Genomic DNA, 26,818 nt, shown 5'->3' on the forward strand with positions numbered 1-26,818 from the left:
CCACAGCGTACGATCTCGCGCGATGTATGCATGCAAAGAAAATGCGAACAGTGAACACGAAAAATCCCCACATTTAATGACAGTCGGAAGCACTAAGCAACGCTTTAATTGAGGCGCCCTTGTAAGCACTGTAGACTACAGGCGCCGAATGGCATAGCGCGACTAAAAGCAGCTGAACGTAGTTTAGTGGATACCCAGTATTATGCGCGGAAAGCTATCGGTTATGGGATTGTTCCCGCGAATATTGAAAATGAAGAGTGCATTCAATGTACCACGTAAATTCACACAAACACGGCCAGGATTGCATAACAAGTATAAGCTGATTTTTTCACCTAGATGAGCACAGTAACAAGCAGTGTTCATATGTACACCCGGGGACAAAAGTCTCTGGACCGCGTGCGCCGTAAACGAAGCCGCTAACTCTATTATTAGCCGCCGGCTGGAGACTACACTTGTCGAGGTGAAAGTAAAAAATCCGGTTCCTTCATCTTCACAAGTACGGTCTCCAGCCGGTGGCTAATAATAGAGTTAGCGGCTTCGTTTATGGCGCACGCGGTCCACCGTCTTTTGTCCCCGACTGTACAGAATCGGCCGTCGACCAGAAATCCCCAGGCTATTACGGGGTCTGCTTTTGAGCCGTGCTGTAGGGAATGTACGATACGCTTCAAGCCCAGAGTCAAATGATGGGCGATGATGTATCTGAGGACATTGGTAACTTCATAGGCGCAGCACGTGTCCGAATATGCAGTTCGTAAGCAGACCCCCGAAGAAAACATTACCCAACCTTTTTTAAGCAACATTCCCAACTGCACCGAGCAGAGAGTGCTAAGTTGATCACGCCGAAGAAAACTCGTGTCTAAGTTTTGAAAAGCCCCACATTTTCGTAAAAACTGGCCCATGACTTCCGGTGAAATTCAAAGATGAATGAATTCGGGGAAACGTTGGCTTCTAGTAACGCCGAGAAAACAATTGCGCTTCTGCAGTATCATCGCCCAATACAGATGCGACAAGCGCCAAAATCGAAGCAGAAATGAATGAGCACGGCAATTGTAGTTTACTTGTAAACGAAGTTTATTACTATGTTTGTTTATTACTACGCTAGAATATGAATGAAATATGCAGATGGGCGAGTTGATTTGCTTGTAAAACGTAGAGCGAAGGCTATCGGTTACAAAGTTGTTCCCGCGCAGATCTTACAAGAAGATTAGCACATACTGCGACGTGCCACGCGGAGCGACAGATAACGCTCAGCGCTGCGGTTACGAACAAGCCGACAACAAAAGTGCCAGGCGTGTTCGCGAAGCACGACGCTGCGCCAGCCGCACGGTGCGATTTTTGTCGCTCCGGTGACGTTATTGTGCAAATCCTTTTTTCCACCAAATGTACAGAAACGCACGCAAACATGCATAATGAATGAAGTATGGGCTCATATTTAGAGTAGATAAAGAGAGTAGTAACAAGCAGCGCTCACATGTACAGAGTCGGCTAGAAGTCCCCAGGTGTCTGTTTCGTCCTCCTTCGTATCGAACTCGTTTTCGTGCGCTGTTTTACAAGTCAGGCTGCACACAATTAAGCGGAAAAGGCTGACGGTTGCTCACAAGCTCAGCAAACATGCGATGATTGGGCATCTCCTTGACAGGCACACTGGTATAGTCTAGCTGGAAACGTTTGTAAAGCGGACTTCACTCCGTTAAGAAGGCACGACCATGCTGCGGTGGCTGCGAAAATAGTGCGTCCGCGAAACGATATCACTCCGCCATGAATCATTCGTTCTTCTCGCAGCCTCGGTCAGTGTTTGGACGAAAACTAAGAGCGATATAAAACGAAGTGGTATCAGTGGAAATCACGTTCGTAGCTGTGAGGCGCTCAGCGTTCGGGGCCTCTGGCTAAAGTTTTCACTGAGCGTGAACTACTTTTTAGGCGCGGAAGGAGTCAGAGCGATTCGCTCTACCAGCCGCATATCACATCGCCGAATGTCTTTATTTCTCAAATTCTCGATGAGACCCACGATGAAAATGTGTTGAGAGGTAAAACGAAGTGGTTGTCAATCACGGTATCCGAGATTTGTCGCAACGAAATACGCCTTTGTTCACTTAGGCTGCATGGCGAATTATTTTTTGTGCGCGGACTTAGCTGGCGTGATCATGGCGAGCCAACTTTGGTAGCGATGCCTGCTCTGTATGAAACGGTGTGTATAAGTTGTAACGCAAACACTAGTAAGTAGCTTTTTTTCGTGCACAAGTTTTAGATTTATTTATATCATTGTGTTTGGCGTGAGGGTCCCAATTGTACTTTTATTTTAGCTCTCCATGAAGTTTATTGCAGAGGGCTGGAAGCAAACTGCGTATAGCTCTGACGCAAACATGCAGCTACGATAGAAACTGTTGCGTTCAATAATTGCGCGTTAAATGACGCGTTTATTTAGCGAGCTTTTCTCGGCCGCACTAACAGAATGCCGATGCTTGCTCCCCGCGATTATTGCCAAGCAGATCGCTCGTACAACGAAGAATAAAAAAAAGCCAGATTTTCCAAACTACATAAAAAAATGCCACGAGTACACATTAGGATGAAAAAGTTCCTGAAATGCAGTGGTTGGTCGCAAGCAGCCCGAATGATCTAAAATTGCGAATAATGTTTTCGCTTGAAAATAAAAGCTCGCTTTATCGCTACTACAGTCGCGACTGAATCATAGAGACACTTTGTAGAGGGTGCTTCGAAAGGACAAAATTTTCCCACTTTTTTTTCTGCGTTGCTTTTCGTATACTTTAAAGCCACGCTACATAGAAAACGCCTACGCGCTTGCAACGCTTCAAGCTCACGATGCAAAGAACATTCGCAAAAATTTACTAAATAATTCAACGCACATACGTCCGGTCCCCACAATACACATACCACACAAAACAGCTGCACGCAACGCATCGAAAGTCAATTTCGTGCCACGCGATACAGCGGCCCGCGCAGCACAAATGCGCTGTCGGGGCCCGCTGTTTAGATTCCACTAAGTCCTACAGCAGTGGCACTCAACCGCTGACGGCCGGGACATACACATATGAAAAGTCAATCAGGCGGCTCCAGCCAATGGACGTCAGGCGGGACGCCACGTGAGTGCCAGAAAAAGCTGCATTCACTGCAACAGAGTCGACTTGGCCGTCCCTATCGGCTGAGCCGCCAGGCCAGCTTCTTCCTCGTTGCTTGGTCTCGATACTGCGGCGCACGAAAGAAAAAAAAAGAGAAGGAGAAGGAAGACGTCATAAGACCATTGTTGCCTTAGCACAGAATAACAACGTCGTCGATGCGTCGAAAAAAGCGTCACAAAAGCGTGGCAGAAACCTGCACAAGTTTCGAACGAAATTTTGAGCGAATGTTGAGAATTACGGCCCTCTATAGTACTACGTTGTGAGTTTCGAAGAAGGCGTTGTGATACATAGGAAAATCTCGTTCATTCGAACTGGCTGAATTCGAACTCTCGGTGTATTCTAGCTGACTTCCGAGTACCTTAAATGTCAAGCTTTTCAAAACAACTCCCCTTGTTCCGAACTACGCGCAATTGGGACCCATAGACCCATAGATATTGTTGCTTTCCGGCTAAGCAACTGCATTTGGACTCATTGAGTCGTCAGACCAATGTAGCAGAAAGGTTGGTTTATGGGAGTTTAACGTACATCTCGCAGACTAGTGCTTTGCTATCCTACAACCTGGTCAATGCATCCTGTGAAAATCCTACATATATTGGTGCGCGAGAGTTTTGATGACTCTGCTTAGATTCATATCGCTTTTTTTTACAATATGTGGCGCCATCTAGGGAGTGGCGGAAAATCGTCTGCTCCTGGTTGAAAACAAACGCACCACTCTTTCAAGAACTGCGAATGTTACCAGTATCAGTTGCATACAAACTAAAGATAGCTCAAATAATAAACACAGCAATAAGAACTAATGATCCAATTCCTCTTAGACTGTTTAGATCGCCGCTGAGACAAACAAGAGCCGCCACTAATAATAGATTTAACCTACCGCCTTGTCATAACACTTACGGTCAAAGGTTATTAGAGTACAATGGTGCCCAGATATGGAATGAGATTCCCGATGACATCAAACTCAAACATAATTCTTCGGCCTTATTGAAAAACATTTTTCTTGTCTGCACAGAACTGTGGGACTGAATGCGTTTGTGCTTGGTTTTGTACATTCATAAACCTATTTTTTGTTGTTTTTCAGAATATGTATGTGCTTAACATATTTGCAATGCCGCTATTGTAGCATCTCACGTCCTTTTGTAGATGTATTTTGAATGTCTGCCATTCTTTAGTGAGTATTATGTATTTGGACCTTTCACTAGCCGAGCTGGCTATGGGTCCAATCAAGTTTTGATGTATTGGTTTTATAAAATAAAATGATGATGATGATAACGATGATGAAGGCGCGATCCGGTTCCACGAGGCGCCAACTGCGCCTGCGAAGTGGCGCGCGCTTGACAGCTGCCGCCATCTGCCGCATGCGCCTGTAGCTAACATGAACTGGGCATGGGCAATAGGATCTATTAAAAAAATATAGTATATATATATAGTAATATATAGTAGTTTATTTTTAACCAGTAGAGATGAGGGAAGAGAGGTGTGCATGTGCAGAGCGGCAGTGTGAAAAATGCGGATTTGGAGTAGCCTGCCAGGCAGATTACCGGACCAACGCCTCCGTGATGTCAGTGCCAGTCCGATCAGCTGGTTTCGGTAAATCATGCCCTCTCCTACTACCTTTTCCCTCTCTCATTTCCTAACCTTCGTGTCTGCATCGCACGTGCATTAAGAGGGAGAGATCGCCGCATGATTAGCGATATTCCACGAAAACTGGACGAACAAACTTTCCATCTTTTTTTTTCGCTCACTAGTCATGCCAGAAAAGAGCGGTGAGGCCAGGGCATCTCCCAGCAAGCCGCGCTGCGTCTATACAATGCCGCAGCTTTGGGGGCGGTGCTCTATGCGCTGCCGCTCGTCACGGTGCGCAAGCCGTGCTGGAAGAAGCTCGAGCTTCAGCACCGCAAGTCCCTGCGCGTGCGCCTAGGCCTGCCCAAAAACTCGCAGTGCGCCGCAACGTTGGCCGAGGCAGGAGCGTGGCCCCTTGAGCTCCAAGCAGCGCGCAGGGCACTGAATCACATCGACCGGCTTCACCGCGCACCGGACGGCGGCTCGCTGCTGCAGCGTATGCGCTCGCACCCGCGCTCACGAATGGGCGCGGCGTTGCTCGAGTATGAGCAATTGACACAAGGCCCACCCCCCTACGGCTCCTGCGCGCCCTGGCCTGCTGCTTCGGAGGTACAGCGAGAGATCGTCGGCATCGCGGGAAAGCGGAGCACACCCCTCTGCGCTGTGCAGCAGCTGGCCAGAGCCGTCATACACGAGGAGCTCCAGGACCATCTCCTCGTGTACACCGACGGCTCAGTGGCCCGCGACAGCTGCTCCCTTGCTGCGGCGGCCACCATCCCCGCCCTGCGACTGCACAGCCAGCAACACGCAGCCTTCCTGGGCTCCTCCACCACGGCGGAGTTGATGGGGATCCGGCTCGGGCTGGACCTGCTGCTCACCCTCGGCCCTCCGCCGCCCAGGAGTGCTCTGCTGTGCGACTCCCGCGCCGCCCTCAGCCGCCTGCAATCTAACGGCCGCGGTACCCCACTAGTGCGGGAAATTCGCTCGCGCATCGAGCGCCTCGCGCAGAGAGGTTGTGCCGTGCGTGCACAGTGGGTGCCCGGTCACTGCGGCATCGCCGGCAACGAAGAAGCTGACGACCTCGCGACCGCTGCACACCAACTACCTGCCAGCGATCTGCCCCTTGCGCTGGAGGACGTGCGTGTGGCCATTCACGACCATCTCCGAAAGCAGCACCCCGACCCACGCATCGCGGGAGGTGAGCGCATCGACAGTGTCACCGGCTGTCGCGCACTTACACGGTCACAACGTGCAATGATCCTCCGCGCGCGCATTGGCTGCGTGTGGCCCGGGGAACGACGGGTGCGTCACGGAATCGCGACGAGTGATGTGTGTGACGGATGCGGTGCAGTGGAAACACTAGAACATCTGCTCCTTCGCTGCTCCGCATTCGCCGATGCTCGTCGCGATATGCTCGCGGCCTATTGGGCGCAGGGCATACTACCAGACTCCATCAAGACGCTATTGTGGCCGCAGGGCAGTGCGCGCACTCGTGAGCGAACTTTGGTGAGCCTCTGTGCATTCCTCGAACACACGGGCTTGACGTCCCGTCTGTTCTCCGTCAGGTAGTTACACGCAGTGACCGAACGCTCCGCGAGTTCTACCTTGAACGATTAATAACTGGACGCCCCACTCCAGTTGTAACCTACACAGTGCTGTGCGCGTGTGTGATTTAATTCCTCTAAAATGAACTAATCACGCGCACAACCTGGACACATTTCTTATTGTGCAAATAGTTTGTACATATAACTTCTCCCCCTGTCCTCTATTCCTGTCCCCTCACCTCTTTCATTTCTCCATTCTGCCTGCTGTCCTTTATTTCCGCTGCCCCAGCTCAGGTGCGTCAGTATCGATGGCAGATGCCGGGGCTAGCAAAAATCTTTTCCTTCCTTTTTACTATTATTTTTAATAAAACCACTACCACCACCATATAATGTCCACGTCTCCACAAACGTGGCGCCACACCGTGACGAGTAAAGTAATAAATCGGGGCGTCCAAATCGGTCCCGTAGCAAAATGAGCGACGTGGCTGTTGGACAGGCCAACATCACCAGTGACCATGCATTAACCTTCTCCTGGTCGTCTGGGGGCTCTCACTCGGTACAGACTTCCACTCCGACGTCTGTTTCTGCTTCTATGATTGACTACGGGGCTCCCAGGGAGGGAGGTGTGCAGCCACTTCTACTCATAGCAGCAGCGGTCAGAGAAGGAGCCGATTCAGACCGCGACCTCCATGAATAAGGCGCGCTCCCCCGGACAGTGAAAGAGCGCGCGTCTCCGGCGAGTCGCTCGCTGTGCACACACCGGTCCGGCGCCTACTGCGTCGTCCTGGTGGCGCTAGAGACCGAGGAGTTCCGGGCCCGCCCTTGCTTACGGTAGAGGTGGTACGCCAGGTAGAGCAGCACAGCGCCTCCCACGACGAACAAGCTCAGCAGAGACAGCAGCACCGGCAGTGACGAGCCCTGCCCGCTAGCGTCGCCGCCAGCCGGAGTCCCTTCGGTCGGCTTTGGCGGTCCGTGCGGGTCTGCACACAGTGGCCGTCGTACACAGGGCCAAATATAGACCTTTCCTATAAAGGCTCACAGGGCGTCGCCACAACAGCCCGGGTTGTTGTGCGCACCCCGCGCTAGCGCGGTGGAAGCGGCAGCGGAACCTGTTTGCAACAGCCCGGAGAGGGGACATTGCGACATCCTCCTCGCCCGTGGATCGCCGGACTTTTTTTCGGTTTTTACTTCACAACCAAAGTTTCGGCTTTTTTTTTTTCGGTAACCCGCCGCGGTGGCTCAGTGGTTAGGGCGCTCGACTACTGACCCGGAGTTCCCGGGTTCGAACCCGACCGCGGCGGCAGCGTTTTTATCGAGGAAAAACGCTAAGGCGCCCGTGTGCTGTGCGATGTCAGTGCACGTTAAAGATCCCCAGGTGGTCGAAATTATTCCGGAGCCCTCCACTACGGCACCTCTTTCTTCCTTTCTTCTTTCACTTCCTTCGTTATCCCTTCCATTACGGCGCGGTTCATGTGTCCAACGATATATGAGACAGATACTGCGCCATTTCCTTTCCCCAAAAACCAATTATTATTATTTTTTTTTCGGCGAATGAAATACTGACTTTTTCTCGGTGATTTAATGCATCAATCCCGTGGGATGAAAACTCAACTGAAATCTGTCTCGATGTGTTTGTAATCACGAACAATTTATTTACCAATAATTAGCTTGCAAGTGGCAGTATTCGGAGCTGTGCTTGCAGAAGAAATTACTATCTTCATTAAAATAGTAATTCAAATTAAATGAGATAGCCGGCAGATAAAAACACAGGTTGAAGTTTATAAGAACTAGGCTGACATGTTAACGTCGGGCTGTCAGCGCGAGGGCGGATCATCCCGTGGTCTGCGTGTTGAGGCAGCGATGGAACTGCCGCCCAATTGTCGCGATAGCCAGAGACTATGCCAGAACTTACTCTTTCGCGGCGCCCATGCACGGTTTCGTGTCTGCATGCAGGACCGAATAGCTGCTCTAAGCAAACAAAGATAGTGAACACACAGTGCTTAGATAATAGGCGGCGAGGATGTGGTGCTACCCGATCGTCGAAAGCATGTAAGCTAGCCGAGCAATGCCTCAAATCGCACAAAAAGCGCTGCTCATCCAACAACACCATCGGCGCATCTCCTCTGCCGCCATATAGCGCAGAGGGTAGCCGCGTTTCCGAAATTCTAAGAACTGATATGGATATTAATTACAGTGCGCTACACGCCTCTCAGAAATTAAAGAGCCTAAAAAATAATAATCAAAAGCGCTATTCAATATTAGTTAACGAGCTTGCTAGTTAACAATGTCTTGGCTACATTCTGATGTTCTTCACCGCTGTGAATGCTATGCCGAAAAAGCGTTTTTTAAAAAGGCTATTTTTCAAAAATTGTGTAAAATCTTAGGTGAAACACTCCGTCTATATTGACAATTTGCACCCACGCTTGAAGAGGGAATGACTGCACGGCGTACGTACGATACGTTGCGAATTCAAGGCCGTGAGAATTAAAGGGTTAAAGCGTATATACTCAACATCGCACATGCCTTTCTCCATAACCTGACTCATCTATATCCTTCGGGCCGTACATACCGGGCATTGGGCCCGGTGGCTGTGGACCTGGTTGAGGCTGCGGAGGCTGCGGAGGCTGCGGCGGTGGTGCCGTTGCTGGCAAAAACAAGAAAGAAAAAAGACTGGAGGAGACACTTCAGCTTCGCCCTTAACGGTAAGCTGAAACGGTTTTCAAATTGCATGAAACGCTGTGGTTGGGAAGAAGGGACTTTGAAAATCATGTGTGTAAATTTTTTCTCGATTCTGTTCGCAAAATGAGCCGCAACCGCTGGTTAAAAACCCGGCGCCGACACGCCCTCTTCGCCTCCGGAAGCGCCGAATGGGGGGAAGGAACTGGCGGAAGTGACGCCATTCACGGGTAGTCTGCCGGCCGTCCTGCTTTGCTTGCTGCTTTTCGGCCCGCGCTTTGGTGAACGGCGGATCCATAATTTGCAAAACGCAGTTCTCAAGCCAGCTGAAGAAACGCGCTACGCAGCAACACAGTCGGTGCTGGCCGGATATCCCCGTAGATGACGTCACGACGATGCCGGCCATTCGCGGCGTTCGCTCGGCGCCCTGAGACGCTGGTGCCCGTTTTCTTTCAAAAAGCAGCTTTTTGCGTTTATTTCCGCCCTTTTCGAATGCGATATTCTTTTTCAGCGGACTAAAAACTATAAAATGCCGCAGGGAAGTCAACTTTTTCGAAAAGTGCTTCAGCTTCCCTTTAAGGCTACGACGCCATAGCGTTAATCGGTTAATGCCCGCGTGTGCGGAATCGCTCATTCATTACTTTACATTCATAGATACCAGGGAGTCCTCACAACACTCCTGGCGCAGTGGTGCAGCGGTTAAGCGATGCGCCAGTGCTCTGCGATGGCAGGTGCTGCCATCTGTGGGGCTTGTGCGACCCAGATTGCTCTTCCAGGGCAAACTCTCTAGACCAAGTGTTAACTTCCACCAGCCACGGTGGGAATGCAATTTGCTCACAATCCGGTTGGCAGGTTGTGATGACGTCGCAATGTCACGTGGTGCCCACCTGTCACCTAGGTTGCTTCTCTGCAGAATTTTTTGTGGATTTTTTGCTCACGCCAAAGACGCCGGCTTTTCTGCGACATGGGGCCCTTAAAGCGAACCGCACTGCATGGACCAGAAGCAGACCTGGCGGGCTCTGTATTTTTGACAAAGGCTGTTGTCAAAAACAGTTGTTGCTCTCGCAAGCATTGCAGAACTTTCGAATGAGAAAAAGGGAAAAAATACGTGAAAGAATGGTAGACGATCAATGCGATTGATGCGGTTTAGAATGAGTTAGTATAAGATTCAGTGTTTCTCCGGACAGACTGCAGCCGCTGCCGCTGACGGGCTCAGGCCGTGCGAGCGTCAATCACCCCTTGGAACGCTGTACCCCCTTTTTCCACTACCACGCCTCCTCTCGGGCGCAGTGGTGTAGCGGTTAAGCGATACGCCACTGCCCCGTGAAGGCAGATGCTCTCAGCGGTGGGTCTTGTACGGCCCAGATTGCTCTTTCCGAGCGGCCAATCATTAATTTAATTGCCACCTGCCACGGTGGGCAGTTTGCTCACTATCCCACGGGCAAGTTGTGATGACGTTGCAAGGTCACGTGACCTAGGTGGCCCACCTGCCTCCTAGGTTGCTCTCCGGGGACCACCTACCAGAGCCATGATCGCGATTTTTCCCTCACAACGCCGACATTGGATTTTCTGGAGAACGGGACCTTTAACGCTGTCGCTTTTAAAAATTCAACCTGTAAAATAATTCATCTCCCACGTACGAGCTTCCACCACCCACCCGCCCGCGCGCCTCCCCCTCACCGCGGCCGCCAGCCGCCAATGCACACGCGCCTCCATCTGCGCATGCGCACTAGCGGCCGCGGTAAGCGATCACATTAGGCATTTCATTTTACACTTGTGGTATTATTAACTTTTATTTTACATTTGATAACTTATTTTACACTTCTATTATTTTTATTATTTATTTATTTATATTATGTTACACTTAGAGTATTGTTAGTTTTTATTTGCATTGTTTTGCTGTTTCCGCAGTGGAGTCCTGCGGAAGACTTCCCTTTTGTACGTGTACCCGTACAGTACACGGGCGTTTTCGCACCCGTTCTCCAACCTGGGTGCAGTCTCCGAGGCCGGGTTACTAGCCCGTGCACCTGCCCAGCGCAGTCGCGTAACGCCTTAGCCACTGCGCCACCTCGGAGAGTAGCTACCAGTAGTTAAGGGCGCCTTGTATGTGTGCAAGGTCCAGCGATAAGCCCCTTTAAGCTCCTTGGCAGGCGTGGCAAGCATATATATCCAAGAGAATAAAAGGGCCCTGAAATCCCCCACGGTTAAGCGGTCAATCGATGTGCCATTGCCCTGCGATGGCAGGTGCTCCCAGCGGTGGGCTTTGTGCGACGCAGGTTGCTCTTCCCGAGCGACCAATCATTTATTTAACTGCCACCTGCCACGGTGGGCAGTTTTCTCACAATCCGCTGGGCAGGTTATGATATGACGCCACAAGGCCACGTGACCTAACTGACAGCCTTCCAGTCCTACCAACAAAGAAACATCGGGAAACTTCATTTGTTGTTGTCACCCCTGGCCCCAGTCTGTGGCGCCGCATACACAGGTTGATTACGCCGTCGAAATGCGCGGCTGTAGGCTGCCCCAACAAAGCAACAATTGCATGCAAGCTTCCGCTGTGTGTGCGCTAGGCGCGGTTAGGACTTCCGAGTTTAGTTATTTATATCATGTGTAACTGGGGCATTACATTTCATGTGTAAGAGGGGCATTAGGCTAGCCGCACTTGCATTGCTCAGAGCGAATCGGCAGGGCGGCTAGGCTAATGCCCTTCTTCACACATGTTTTAATAAAATATTCACTCAATTTTATTTACTTTTTATATATTTTTATTCGGCTGTTCAAAATTGAATGTATTAATGTATAGAAAACTTAAATTGAAATACATGACGGAAACCAGCAGTTATTGAAACCAAAGAGCATAGGGGACGTTTCTTTTTTTTTCTAATTTCTGGTGTTGCTCAATGGGATAATAACAAGGCAATATTTTAAGTATAATTGATTAGAAAGCAGAAGTAAAAAATTCGCTGACGGTTACGATTACGTAACGCGAGATTCAGCGATAGCTGTGTGGGCATTTAGTTTTGGCAGGCGGCTGTTCCAAACAGAGCCGCCCGTAGGGTTATGCGACCCAGGTTGGCCGTGACATCAGGTGACATCAGACGATTAGACACAAACAGACGCGAGCATTAATAAAGGTCTTAACATACCCTATGTGGTGTCACACGCGATGATAACGATACCCGGGTTGCCATGGTAACGCACCCACCGGTTACGCCAACGGTGACACGAAAGCCAGGGACGGGCGCCTAACAGCTCTCGCTGTAAAAAAAAAAATCCTGGCTTGGCTATGTGTTTGTCCGCCCTCAAGAAGCATCCACCCCCCGGAAGCCAAGGCAGCAGCGGAACGGAAAAGTGATAGTGAAAGGAAATTCAAAGACGCAGTGGGAAGGCGACCAATTTGAAGCGAAAAACAAAGACCCCCTGCAGTCGCAGCTTCGCCGCATCACTTCGTATGATCCCCCAGTCAACTTTTTGTCAAAGCCATTGCGTTATGCGCCCCGTTCCGCGGAAAAAACCCGCATCTTAATCGTCGGTGGCGTTAGCGAAAAATCCCAAAAGAAATCAGTAGGCCACCTAGGTCACGTCACCTTGCCACGTTATCCCAACCTACCCCCAATGGATTGTGTGCAAATTGCCCACCGTGGCAGGCGGCACAAGCCTTACCGGTGGCTGCGCTGGAAACAGCCACCTTCCGGAACGATGGCGCATCGCTTAACCACATCGCCAGTATACGCCATAAGTGGCATGAGCACTCCAAGCGATCTACCAATGTAAAGCAGAGAGTGACGAGGAGAGAGAGTAATTTAATGAAAGGAAATTTGGAGAGGTCGGCAGGTGGTAAGGTGACCCTGGCCTGCTACTCCACACTGGGAAAGGGGGAAAGTAAAACGAGAGTCGGGGTGCGAATGGAGGGTGATGATGAGAGTTTGCGTTGGGGGTTCTTGGGGTAAAACCCGACTTTTCCCCGTTTTTGCACCCCGAACATGTTTCTGAAAATCGGGTTTCCCCGATTTCCGGATTAAACTGTATGCCCGCGGTACTACTCTGCCCTTAGTTGGCGCGTGGGCGAGAGGCGGCCCACAGACAAAGACGAAAACCAGTTGACGTTATGGAAATTGGGAGCCGTACGTACTGGATCCATTCCAGACCGTTTGCTGAGTCAGCCGTTTAACGAATACCGACCTTCACTGATTTCCGCGACCGACGATGTAGACTCGTTTCGCGATGGATTTAACGAGTACTTGCTGGAAACAAGACTCAATAATAAAGGTATTGAAGTCGTGGACTATTGGCACGCACGAGACAACTGTGCATTACCACCCGCGCTAGCAAATACCGCGTTGACAATGTCATGCATAGCTAATGGCAGTGCGGTGCCAAGAGAACGCTCTCAACCGAGATACTTCCAAAGACCGGCCAAGTCTCGAATGAAACCGAAATGCTCCGCATGCAGATGATTAGGTATGTTAGCAAGGACGTGTAACAAGTAGATGACCAGATTGTTTGAATGAAATGTTTCGTGTCCCAGAACTGATCCAGGTTTTTTGTTGCCAGTAATCATTAATTAGCAAAGAAACGCCGAGTTCCGGAATATTTTCTCGAGAACTCCAATTTTTCCCTGCTTACCGGCCTGAACCGTAGCCCTAATTGTTACCCTGCGATTTAAAAAATCGAATAATTAATTAATTTAAGCCGGAAAAAACCCGATTTTCGCAATGTTTCCACGAAAACTAGGTTTCTCCACTATTAACAAGTTGAAAAATAGCGCACGATTTTCGCCCCCCGAATTGAAAAAATATATTAAATCCGAAAACGAAGAACGCTAACAATGACCAATTCCTCCATATGGGCCCATATGGGCCCGGCGCCATGAAAGAACAGCACACGACAAAACAGCGCACAAAAAACAGCACAGCGACAAAACAGCACAGGGAAAAACTACGCAGCGACAAAATAGCATGGGGAAAACAGCATGGCGACCAGCACAGGGAAAAAAAGGCACGCGTCAAAACAGCACGCCGGACAAAACAGCAAGCACAGCGAAAAAACAGCATGACGCCAAAACAGCACATCGGTGTGCGGTGCAGCGGTGCTAGAAGAGCACAATCATAGCCATAAACGAACGATAAACCAAAACACATGCAGCAGCGACCTTTGGAGTTAGTGAGTACTCGTTTCATAGACTCAGTAAGAAACAGGGTAGGGTAATATTTTGCGATATCAAATGTGCCCTTATTTTCTGGCGGGTAATGGAATGATTGACGCTGAGGAAGTTCTGGAAGTATCAATTCCGCAGGCTGACCATCATGATGCTAAATTCGGGCAAATACGCCCGACGTAGGGCTCTGGATGTACCATAAGTCCTTATTTTTCAAAACTGTTGTTGTCGTCAATTGAATCTTCAGCAATTTTGTTTGGAGCGAGCTATACAGGGCCTTCGTACACTGAAAATATCCAGTACGTGATGCTTACTTTTAACGATGGCCCGATTGCCCGAGCCGATATTTTCAAGTTGTTTGGTGTTTAACCAGTACGCTGCACAGTGGTTGTCTGAGGCTGACCTGCGGTTATTGAACTTTGCGAAATGGGCTACGCAGCTGACCTGAAAATGCATGCATCAGCGTGCATAAGTTGAGTGCAATTTTATATTGAAGCTCTTTTTTTTTCACTTCGAAGGGAGTTATCGGAAACATCAATTTTCGCGGCATTTGATCAAAGGTGCTTTTTTCTCTTAGAACCCATTTTTTACATAATTTTTCGACGTTTTCTATTTTAAAACATCAATTTTCTACAAATTTGACCCGCTCAGGAAACGCAACAAAAACCTAACCTAACCTAACAAACATAGGTGAGAGTGTACTGAAGCAGAGTTGTAGAATGAATGCAGGGAATTTCAAGCAAGCAAGGACTATATACATACATAACCACTAGTTCTGCCGTATGCACCGTTCAAGCAACGCTGCTCCTCAGTGAATGAGACAGCCCCGTTTCTTAAGTAATCAGCGAAAAGAGCACTCGCTAACTCCAAATGTCACTGCCGCATGTGTTGTGATTTACCGCTTGCGGTTATGGCTGTGATAGTTCACCCCTCCAGCAGTGCTGCACCGTACTCCACTCTGCTGTTTTGTAGTCGTGCTGTTTTTCCCTGTGCTCTTCTGTCGTGGTGCTGTTTTGTCGCTGTGCTATTTTTTCGCTCTGCCGTTTTGACCAGCGTGCTGTTTTGACGCGTGCCGTTTTTCCCTGTACTGTTCTGTCGCCATGCTGTTTTGCAGCGACAGCTACATTAAGCTGCATTTCGATCCTTCAGCGTGGCGCCGCCGTAGCGGTGGCGGCGCTGCCACCCTGTGGCTGCGCCACATGACCAAGTTCCACTCGGCCAGCTGTAGCTATCGCGTCACTCCAGGTTTAACCAAAGCTAAACCACCGCCAATTTTTTTTTTTTGTAGTGACAGCTACAGTATGATAGCATTTCGAGCCTTCAGCGTGGCGGTGCCGCCACCCTGTGGGTGCGCCGCCTCGCTGTCACGTGGTGCGGAGCAGCTGATCACGTGGTTGGTCACGTGACAAAGTTCCACTCGGCCAGCTGTAGCTATCGCGTCACTCCAGGTTTAACCAGAGCTAAACCACCCTTACAAAAATGTCTTTACATAGTCTATCGACTGTCCGTAGAGTTCTGTCTATAAAGTCTATAGACTCACTATAGACAATCCCTAGACAACAGTCTATAGGCAATGCAAATCCTATAGATAGTCTATAGACTATGAAGAGACAAAAAGAAATATCTCTAGGCAGGCAATAGAAGGCTGTAGACAGTCTATAGACCATTTTTGTGTGGGTACCACCAATTTTTTTTACCTGTGCTGTTTTGTCACTGTTCCGTTTTTTTCCCTGTGCTGTTTCATGGCCGTCCTTTATTTTGTGCACTGTTTTGACGCAAGCTGTTTTAACGTGTACTGTTCTTTGGTGTCCCCATATCGGGGGCCCTTTATCCGCACCTCCCCCCTCCCCCCCGCTCTTGGCTATATGCTTGCCATGCTTGCCAAGGAGCTTAGAGGGGCTTATCGCTGGACCTTGCACACATATAAGGCGCCCTTAACTACTGGTAGTTACTCTCCGAGGTGGCGCAGTGGCTAAGGCGTTACGCGACTGCGTTGGGCAGGTGCACGGGCTGGTAACCCGGCCTCGGAGACTGCACCCAGGTTGGAGAACGGGTGCGAAAACGCCCGTGTACTGTACGGGTACACGTACAAAGGGAAGCCTTCCGCAGGTCTCCGCTGCGGAAATAGTACAACTGCAAAATAAGATAAATAAAAAGTATCAATACTCTAACTGTAACATAATATAGCTAATAATAATCCAAGTGTAAAATAAATTATCAAATGTAAAATAATAATTAATAATACTGCAAGTGTAAAATAAAGTGTCTAATGTGATCGCTTACCGCGGCCGCTAGTGCGCATGCGCCGATGGAGGCATCTGCGCGTGTGCATTGGCGGCTGGCGGCCGCGGTAAGGGGGAGGCGCGCGGGCGGGTGGGTGGTGGAAGCTCGTAATTTTTTTACAGGTTGAATTTTTAAAGGCGACAGTGTTAAAGGCCCCGTTCTCCAGAAAATCCGGTGTCGGCGTTGTGAGCGGAAAGCCACGAGCATCACTCCGGCAAGTGGTGCCCAGAGAGCAACCTAGGAGGCAGTTGGGCCACCTAGGTCACGTGACCTTGCAGCGTCATCGCAACGTGGCCACCGGATAATGAGCAAGCAGCCCAGCGTGGCAGGTGGCAGTTAAATTAATGATTGGTCACCCGGGAAGAACAACCAGGTGGGTCGCACAAGGCCCACCTCTGGGAGCACCTGCCATCGCAGGACAGTGGGGCATCCCTTCACCGTTACTCCACTGTGCCTGGTGTTAAAAAAAATGGCGGTGGTTTAGCTCTGGTTAAACCTGAAGTGACGCGATAGCTACAGCTGGCCGAGTGGAAGTTGGTCACGTGACGAACCACGTGATCAGCCATGGCGCCGCGCCGCCGGCAGCTGCTCCGCACCACGTGACCAACCACGTGACAGCGTGGCGGCGCCGCCACGCTGAAGGCTCGAAATGCTACCGTAATGTAGCTATCGCTACAAAATCCTAGCTGCACGCCAGGTGCTTGCGCCACCGATGACGCCGCGCTTCGTCAGAAGGCAGAGACAAGACGTCATGGTTGCTCTTTGTCCGACCACTTTGGTTTTGAGGACGGGTAAACAGATGGAATAATTTGACCTGTATATAGGAGACCCGTAACGATGTTTTGTAGCGATAGCTACATTACGGTACCATTTCGAGCCTTCAGCGTGGCGGCGCCGCCACCCTGTGGCTGCTAGGGGCTCGTTTGGCAAAGATATGAAGGAAGCCAACTATCACCGAAACCAAGGTAAATAGGGGAATCTTTCTATTTTTTTTTCATTTGTAGTGCCAATGAATGGGTGAATAATACTGCGATTTATCTGTCGCTTAAAGAAAATTGCTTATAAAGCTGCAGAAAAAATAACCATGATGCCGGTGGGATCCGAGCCCACGACCTCCAAATATCGCGTTCGGTGCTCTACCAACTGAGCCACAGCGACGGCTGTCCAATCTGCTGCTCTAGTGGGCATATATGATTCGCGTGTAAGCGTACACGCTCAAGGTATATATATATATATATATATATATATATATATATATATATATATATATATTAAATTTAGAACTTTAAATCCATGGCTTAAATTAACTGGGACGCCCTGTAAGCTTAAGCCATGGTTTTAAAATATGCCAAGGCAATCAATGACCCTGGCCAAAGTAAGCTGGGACAGCCCGTGTACACCTGAGCAGGTTACCACAACACGGTGGGCAGGTTACCACTGGGTTGCTCCAGAGGCTTCAGAACGCATCATCGGTTTTTCGCCGAGTGCGCGCTTAAGTGACTAAAAAACACCCCTTCTCCTTAAAGGGGGTGCCGAAGGCCGACGAACGCATTCTGCGACAGCTACAGACGAGCACCTACTGATGTCCCACCATGGTTGCTCGCTACGACCCGAAAGTGAATCCTTTGTGCCCGCACTCTGACGAGCTCTTGTTCTCTATCCCACATGGCGTGGGCCTGTCAACACAGTCCCCACTTCCCTCTAAACCCGACCCCCCTAAGGAGGCTTGGGAGACCTTCCTCCTCCGACGGAGTGCGATGGCACAAGCCGCCCTCGCACGCCGGGCTCGCGAGGCGGCGGGATCTTGCGGCATCCCGGTCTAGGGACGCGGTCCAAGAAGATGTCGGCCTTCACAAACTGCGCCGGCTCATCCTACTTCCTTAATAAAGGTTTGCTCTCTCTCTCTCCCTTAGACGAAATGTGAGTGATCAACTGCGGCCCACGCTTTCCGCCTTAACTATGCCAATCTGCCGACAGGACACACACTCACCCTGGCACGTGGGCTCAGCGCCCGACCAGATGCCGTCGCTCTGGCAGGTGCGTTCGCTGTTTCCGACCAACGTGTAGCCCTGGTTACACCGGTACTGGACCTTGGTGTTTACTACCAGGGCTCCCGCTGGCACGTCGACGGCACCGTTGGCGATGGAACCTGGCCGTGTGCAACTCGCTGGCGGACTTGCACCTGTAAAGCCAAGAGCGGAGATCGAAACAAGATGAATGTGGGAGCCTCATGCTAGTTTCGGTCACGTTAATAAAAGGTAACGTCTGAACAGTTCACATCAATGACAATGGTGACGACACAGAGTCCTGCTATCTTGAAAGTTCAGGCACAGCCCGGCTCAAAGAGATGGCCATTCTGACCTGGCGGTCGCCCAGGTGCTACTGACGCAGCAATGTTGCATTCGGGAAATTTTCGATCCATACTGCTGAGGAAAAAAACGGGGAATTTTATCAAGTGAGAAAATATATTCGGTTATAGCACGGTACATGTATCACTGTACCGCCGTCGCCGAGTTGTTTTCTGTTTGCGGGCACAACTCCGCCTCCATTCAATTTTACGCCCTTCTGTAGTCATCTACGTCCATGCCAGCCTGTCATTCCATGGCCGAATTCCAATCGGCCATCCGGAGAAGCTTTCCGATTCCGCGAGGGAGCAAGGCTTCTAGGCAGTTGGTTTGGTTTATGGCGTTGAAAGTCTCAAAGTGACTCAGGCTATGAGGGATGCCGTAGTGGAGGGCTCCGGGAAACTTCGACCGTCTGAGGTTCTTTAACGTGCACGGACATCGAACACTACACTGGCCTCTTTGATTTCATCTCCATAGAGATGCAACCGCGAGATCGAACCCGGGAATGTAGGGACCATACCGTCGCGGTCCAGTACGAACTCGAGATCTGAATCCAAATCGCCCACTGAAACACGCTCTTCGTCTTCGTGAAACTTGCTCTGGATCGCGGATCGGAATACGCTACAGGACGCATAATCGACCACCTGCCTTTGGGACATGTGCACGCACCATACACTCACCCTGGCACGTGGGCTCAGCGCCCGACCAGGTGCCGTCGCTCTGGCAGGTGCGTTCGCTGTTTCCGACCAACGTGTAGCCCTGGTTACACCGGTACTGGACCTTGGTGTTTACTACCAGGGCTCCCGCTGGCACGTCGACGGCACCGTTGGCGATGGAACCGGGCGAAGGACAACCCGCTGGCGGTGGACCTGAACCTGTAATGGCAAGGGCCGTGCAGAAGAAAGCCACGCATAGGTGACTATATATGGACCCGGGTTTCATCACAATGTCTATTTGGGTGCCGGAAACGACGGGGGTGTAACATCAATGAGTAACAACGAGAACGGTACCCAAGTAGGCAGGGGACTGATTGTCTTCAAGACGTCTTCATATGATCCAGACAATCACAGTCATGTACAAGCGCAGAACAAACAGGGACAAAGAAGGATGGGACACCACGAGCGCTTACTTCCAACTAAAGATTTACGGACAAACAAGCACATTACATACAACCTTGCTGCATGACGTCGAACTGACAGCACTGCCGACATCAAGTGGCCGCACCCAAAAACATTTTTTGTTTTTAGTGAGCAATACAGATGGTGCGCTGACGCAGGATGGACCCGCTTTTCTAATCAATTCTGCTTCTATCTTGCATGCAAGATAGTGGCCAAGCAAGATAGTGGCCATGCAAGATAGTGGCCTTTCTTCAGCGCATGCAAGATAGTGGCCAAGCATAGGTGCCAGGATGTTAGAGAGATAATAGAAGCAGAATTGATTAGAAAAGCGGGTCCATACTGCGTCAGCGCACCATCTGTATTGCTCACTAAAAAAAAACAAAAAATGTTTTTGGGTGCGGCCACTTGATGTCGGCAGTGCTGTCAGTTTGACGTCATGCAGCAAGGTTGTATGTAATGTGCTTGTTTTTCAGTAAATCTTTAGTTGGAAGTAAGCGGTCGTGGTGTCCCATCCTTCTTTGTCCCTGTTTGTTCTGCGGTTGTACATGACTGCAATGCACCAACTAGCCCAAAGGTCTGTGATCTTGATCCAGACAAGACCCTATTGGCTTTGAAGACAGCGCTTCCATAAAACGGCAAGGAGCGGAATGTGGGATGGTGTGCAAACGACGGCTGTAAGCGGCTATTGTTGACTTTGTGTAGTTTGCTGGACAGAGTTTTAAATGCTTCTCAAATGTAACTTGACGTCATAATAATAATAATTGGTTTTTTGGGGAAAAGGAAATGGCGCATTATATCTGTCTCATATATCGTTGGACACCTGAACCGCGCCGTAAGGGAAGAAATAAAGGAGGGAGTGAAAGAAGAAAGGAAGAACGAGGTGCCGTAGTGGAGGGCTCCGGAATAATTTCGACCACCTGGGGATCTTTAACGTGCACTGACATCGCACAGCACACGGGCGTCTTAGCGTTTTTCCTCCATAAAAACGCGGCCGCCGCGGTCGGGTGCGAGCCCGGGAACTCCGTTGGTTTCGAACCCTAACTAGTGAGCCACCGCGGCGGGTACACGTCATCAGCGTGCAACAGTTTTCAAGAGACCCAGGTTGATCTGGATAGGCCGACGCCAGTTCGGCTACAATGAGTACCCAGAGTAGATTGCGCGTAGTGCGTCCCCAGAAGCGCACGCCGTTCAGTGCGCGCCGACCGGAAGCGGCGGAGGTAGCTGCCGCCAGAAGGCACAGCGTGGCAGAGACAGTCAAGGTTACGGAGCATTCCCGACAACGCGCTAGCGCACGGCGGAGGTAGCTGCCGCCAGAAGGCACAGCGTGGCAGAGACAGTCAAGGTTACGGAGCATTCCCGACAACGCGCTAGCGCACGGCGGAGGTAGCTGCCGCCAGAAGGCACAGCGTGGCAGAGACAGTCAAGGTTACGGAGCATTCCCGACAACGCGCTAGCGCACGGCGGAGGTAGCTGCCGCCAGAAGGCACAGCGTGGCAGAGACAGTCAATGTTACGGAGCATTCCCGACAACGCGCTAGCGCACGGCGGAGGTAGCTGCCGCCAGAAGGCACAGCGTGGCAGAGACAGTCAAGGTTACGGAGCATTCCCGACAACGCGCTAGCGCACGGCGGAGGTAGCTGCCGCCAGAAGGCACAGCGTGGCAGAGACAGTCAAGGTTACGGAGCATTCCCGACAACGCGCTAGCGCACGGCGGAGGTAGCTGCCGCCAGAAGGCACGGCGTGGCAGAGACAGTCAAGGTTACGGAGCATTCCCGACAACGCGCTAGCGCACGGCGGAGGTAGCTGCCGCCAGAAGGCACAGCGTGGCAGAGACAGTCAAGGTTACGGAGCATTCCCGACAACGCGCTAGCGCACGGCGGAGGTAGCTGCCGCCAGAAGGCACAGCGTGGCAGAGACAGTCAAGGTTACGGAGCATTCCCGACAACGCGCTAGCGCACGGCGGAGGTAGCTGCCGCCAGAAGGCACAGCGTGGCAGAGACAGTCAAGGTTACGGAGCATTCCCGACAACGCGCTAGCGCACGGCGGAGGTAGCTGCCGCCAGAAGGCACAGCGTGGCAGAGACAGTCAAGGTTACGGAGCATTCCCGACAACGCGCTAGCGCACGGCGGAGGTAGCTGCCGCCAGAAGGCACAGCGTGGCAGAGACAGTCAAGGTTACGGAGCATTCCCGACAACGCGCTAGCGCACGGCGGAGGTAGCTGCCGCCAGAAGGCACAGCGTGGCAGAGACAGTCAAGGTTACGGAGCATTCCCGACAACGCGCTAGCGCACGGCGGAGGTAGCTGCCGCCAGAAGGCACAGCGTGGCAGAGACAGTCAAGGTTACGGAGCATTCCCGACAACGCGCTAGCGCACGGCGGAGGTAGCTGCCGCCAGAAGGCACAGCGTGGCAGAGACAGTCAAGGTTACGGAGCATTCCCGACAACGCGCTAGCGCACGGCGGAGGTAGCTGCCGCCAGAAGGCACAGCGTGGCAGAGACAGTCAAGGTTACGGAGCATTCCCGACAACGCGCTAGCGCACGGCGGAGGTAGCTGCCGCCAGAAGGCACAGCGTGGCAGAGACAGTCAAGGTTACGGAGCATTCCCGACAACGCGCTAGCGCACGGCGGAGGTAGCTGCCGCCAGAAGGCACAGCGTGGCAGAGACAGTCAAGGTTACGGAGCATTCCCGGCAACGCGCTAGCGCACGGCGGAGGTAGCTGCCGCCAGAAGGCACAGCGTGGCAGAGACAGTCAAGGTTACGGAGCATTCCCGACAACGCGCTAGCGCACGGCGGAGGTAGCTGCCGCCAGAAGGCACAGCGTGGCAGAGACAGTCAAGGTTACGGAGCATTCCCGACAACGCGCTAGCGCACGGCGGAGGTAGCTGCCGCCAGAAGGCACAGCGTGGCAGAGACAGTCAAGGTTACGGAGCATTCCCGACAACGCGCTAGCGCACGGCGGAGGTAGCTGCCGCCAGAAGGCACAGCGTGGCAGAGACAGTCAAGGTTACGGAGCATTCCCGACAACGCGCTAGCGCACGGCGGAGGTAGCTGCCGCCAGAAGGCACAGCGTGGCAGAGACAGTCAAGGTTACGGAGCATTCCCGACAACGCGCTAGCGCACGGCGGAGGTAGCTGCCGCCAGAAGGCACAGCGTGGCAGAGACAGTCAAGGTTACGGAGCATTCCCGACAACGCGCTAGCGCACGGCGGAGGTAGCTGCCGCCAGAAGGCACAGCGTGGCAGAGACAGTCAAGGTTACGGAGCATTCCCGACAACGCGCTAGCGCACGGCGGAGGTAGCTGCCGCCAGAAGGCACAGCGTGGCAGAGACAGTCAAGGTTACGGAGCATTCCCGACAACGCGCTAGCGCACGGCGGAGGTAGCTGCCGCCAGAAGGCACAGCGTGGCAGAGACAGTCAAGGTTACGGAGCATTCCCGACAACGCGCTAGCGCACGGCGGAGGTAGCTGCCGCCAGAAGGCACAGCGTGGCAGAGACAGTCAAGGTTACGGAGCATTCCCGACAACGCGCTAGCGCACGGCGGAGGTAGCTGCCGCCATAAGGCACAGCGTGGCAGAGACAGTCAAGGTTACGGAGCATTCCCGACAACGCGCTAGCGCACGGCGGAGGTAGCTGCCGCCAGAAGGCACAGCGTGGCAGAGACAGTCAAGGTCACGGAGCACTCCCGACAACGCGCTAGCGCACCCGAATCGCTGCGCACAATGAATTCCTGCAGCACTCTCGTGTCTATAGTTCAGAATGCTTTTAAGAGTTGGTCCCCGAGGTTTCTTCTCCGCACATTTCGAACACAAAATCTTCAGCATGCCTCCGTGTTTTAGGTCCTTGGACTGGTATCTCTGTTGTTGAGATCGGCGAACTCGGGCCTGGGGGAAAAAACTAACTAACAGGACGGTTACGACTGTAACGCGATGTTCAGCGATAGCTGTTTAGGCGTTTAGTTTTGAGAATGTATTCCTGGCGAAATGGTGTAGTGGTCAAGTGATGCACCCCTGCACTGGCAGGCGGCTGTTCCAAACGGAGCCACCCGTAGGCTTATGCGATCCATGCTGACCGTGACATAAGGTCACGTGACATTAACGCACCCTCCGGTTACGCCGACGATAAAGCCAGGGGCGGTCGCCTAACAGCTGTCGCTGTATAATTCCTCCCGAACTCTTCATCAACGTGGAGGATATGAGTCCCCAAGAGTCGACAAGGCGGCAAGGACTGCCGGCGGCGGAAGCGGTGGCGTTAAATGGCAGAGTCTACCTTTGGTTTTCTTGAGGGAGCGGCCTGCTCCCTCCGTCCTTACAGGGAAGCTCAAGCTGCAGGGGTTAACCGAGAGGCGGCTACGGCCTCAAGTAGCAGACATCATCGGTTTCAGACATTCTGCGGGTGGACGCCGAGCTCGGCCATCATCGTCTGCTGAAAGGCGGGTTGAAACTCCGTTCCCATGGGGGCTCTGAATACTTGCCGCAGTGGTGAAATTTCCGACCCAACAGTGTTCGATGGCTCGATCTTTCCCCCTTGCCACTGACCGAACTACCACAGTGCATCAGCACCGCATCCTGTCATGGGCGGTACCCAAAGTGTCCGCAACAGCCCACTTGACTGGGGCACCTTTCACAGAACCTTATTCCTGGCTGGGGAATACGAACTGTATTTAACGCGATAATGGTGCGTTGCCCAGGCACTCCTGTCTAGACTGTAAAAATGCAAGATAAATCTACTGCACAGTAACCGCCCTCCGTAACCGTCCAGCTCTCTCGAGTCCGACACCATCGCACTGAGCCGACGCCTGCGTGCCTAAACGAGTCAGACAACCCAAGATGAACATCTCTAAAGCCCCCAAGCTCAAACTTATCACTGTCCATGGATCCAGTTATGTCATACTTGAGTGAAACTGACGGGCCAGTTAAGGCGTGGAGGTAATAGGGAAATGATAGACCACACTTGCTTTCCCTCTGTCCTGTTCTCCTTCTAAGCCCCGCATCTCTCCTTGCTCCGTGGTTCGCGCAGCGACCGCTTAAATGATGAACATGAATTTTTATGGCGCAAGGGTATCTGTTGCCAAAGAGCGCCATGGCACAAGGTTGTTTCTTCTACTCAAGGTGGGTTCAAAGACCCATATCCCAAGTATTTCACTTTAAAGCAGCCGAGCACCAGGCAGGGGAAAGCTTGTACCCATTGTATCACCGGTGGGTACCCGCCGGCACTGGGGATGGAACCCCGCTCCTTCCGCATGCCAGGCAGATGCGCGAACGAATAGGCCACCGCTGCTGTGACCGCTTAAATGAGTGTAGACAAGTTTCGGTTGCACGTTTTCTTTTTTGTAACAATACGTAAGGCATTACTACGACCGCTAAATAAATTACAGTCACATCTCTTCTTTCACCGCAATGGATGATGGTGTGAAGGCCAGAATAGGCCACGTAAGGCATAAAGAAAAACTAATATAACGGCTGCTTCTACGTTCGTTGTGACTCCGGCTCTTGATGCAGCCTGGCTTTAGCGTTGCAGTGAATTAAAACGACCAAGGAGCGATTATATCGAAATTTTTACATGCATCACGTGACCCATACTGACCTTTGACGTCATAGACATTGGCCGGCTCTTGAAACCAAAACCAAAATCGATTATAACTTATTTAGCAGTCGTAGGCGAATACCATGTGGTGGTCCATGTATAGTAACGCCTGACGCATCATTACAAAGGAGAAAACACGCAGACAAAAATTCTGCGTCTATTTTCCTTTGAAGGAGTAGAGTCACCAATTTTTGTTGTGTGACCTGTATTTGAAACGATGAGCAGCACATTAAAATACATTGAGTGCCACGCGGATTTCGCCACCAATTGATAAATAATTTATAGATTTTTTTCACGCATGCTATTTCGGTTACAACGGTCGAAGGACGGCTTTGACGTAACAGACGATTGGAGGTCACGTGAGGCATGCTCTCTTCGTTTAAATTCACACCAACTCTTACCTCGTGTTACCAGTGGTAACCGTCCTAATTTCTTTTCTTTTTTTGCTCAGATTCTGCTGTGCAGTCTTTATATACTGTTACGGGAATAAACGCCCAGGGCACTGCGCAAGCCGACCAAGTGCCCTGGGCGGAAGAAGAGGAGGCGGCGCGGAGGAGCGAGCGCGCGCAGACGAAGATAAAGATTGGGGGCCGCCGGCGGTGTTCCTTTGGCTCTCTCCGACTTGGTGTGGTTTCCTTTGGCCGGGACCGTCGTCCCTGTTATAGGCAATAGCCACATGCAGTGGCTAGGTCGTCTGCGTGGCTTGGCTTGGCTGCGCGGCGGTGGGCCCGGGGAGGCTCGCGGCGGCTGGCACGCGTCTCGTGCTCGTGCTGGCATTCGCTGGGCTGAAATAAAGCTGCCCGGTTGGCGTCTCAACACTCTTTTTTTACTCAAGCCAATAGTACCGTTGCATATTTTGCAGGAAGGATATGAGATCTTGGCAAGATCGCGCAGCGAAAGGCACAAGCGGTAAGCACGGACCAGTACAAGCTCACATTTCGCTGCTTATACCAAGAAAGTAGAGTGCTATGCGGGTCCGTTTCTCCGGCTTCCTTCTTTAAAAGAAAACCAACCGTCTTCCAGAAGCACACCATCACTGACCTTGGCACGTGGGCTCAGGGCCCGACCATGTTCCGTCGCCCTGGCAGACGCGCACGCTGTCTCCGATCAGCCTGTACCCCGGATTGCACCGGTACTGGACCTCGGCGTCCTTTAACAGGGGTTGCTGAGGGATGACGACGACACCGTTAGCGATTGAACTGGGCGGCGCTGGGCAGGGCACTGGAACAACAGCAGGTGCATTAGCAAAAGCCACGGCAGGAATACACAGACAATAGCATGGCGCGATCCGCGAGACGCCACTGCGCGCGCGCAGATCGCCCTGAGGGCGCCAGATGGCGCCACATGCCCGTCATCTGCGTGCACACCTGCTGCGATCGAGTCACATCAACGCGTACTCAGTGGTCACGTGTCACT

At 51.7% G+C, this 26,818-nt stretch overlaps 1 protein-coding gene across 1 annotated transcript; it reads right to left on the reverse strand.

Moving 5' to 3' along the window:
* Positions 1-53: 53 nt before the first annotated feature.
* LOC144107216 (seizure protein 6 homolog) lies at positions 54-26,747 on the reverse strand (the record flags this gene model as incomplete). Its single annotated transcript, XM_077640223.1, has 6 exons — positions 54-3,204; positions 7,072-7,221; positions 8,811-8,885; positions 18,349-18,540; positions 19,384-19,578; positions 26,444-26,747. Coding segments are annotated over 6 exons (996 nt in total), but the record flags the coding sequence as incomplete, so codon positions are not given.
* Positions 26,748-26,818: the final 71 nt, after the last annotated feature.

The sequence above is a fragment of the Amblyomma americanum genome, chromosome 10, assembly GCF_052857255.1.
Source record: "Amblyomma americanum isolate KBUSLIRL-KWMA chromosome 10, ASM5285725v1, whole genome shotgun sequence".
Classification (NCBI taxonomy): Eukaryota; Metazoa; Arthropoda; class Arachnida; order Ixodida; family Ixodidae; genus Amblyomma; species Amblyomma americanum.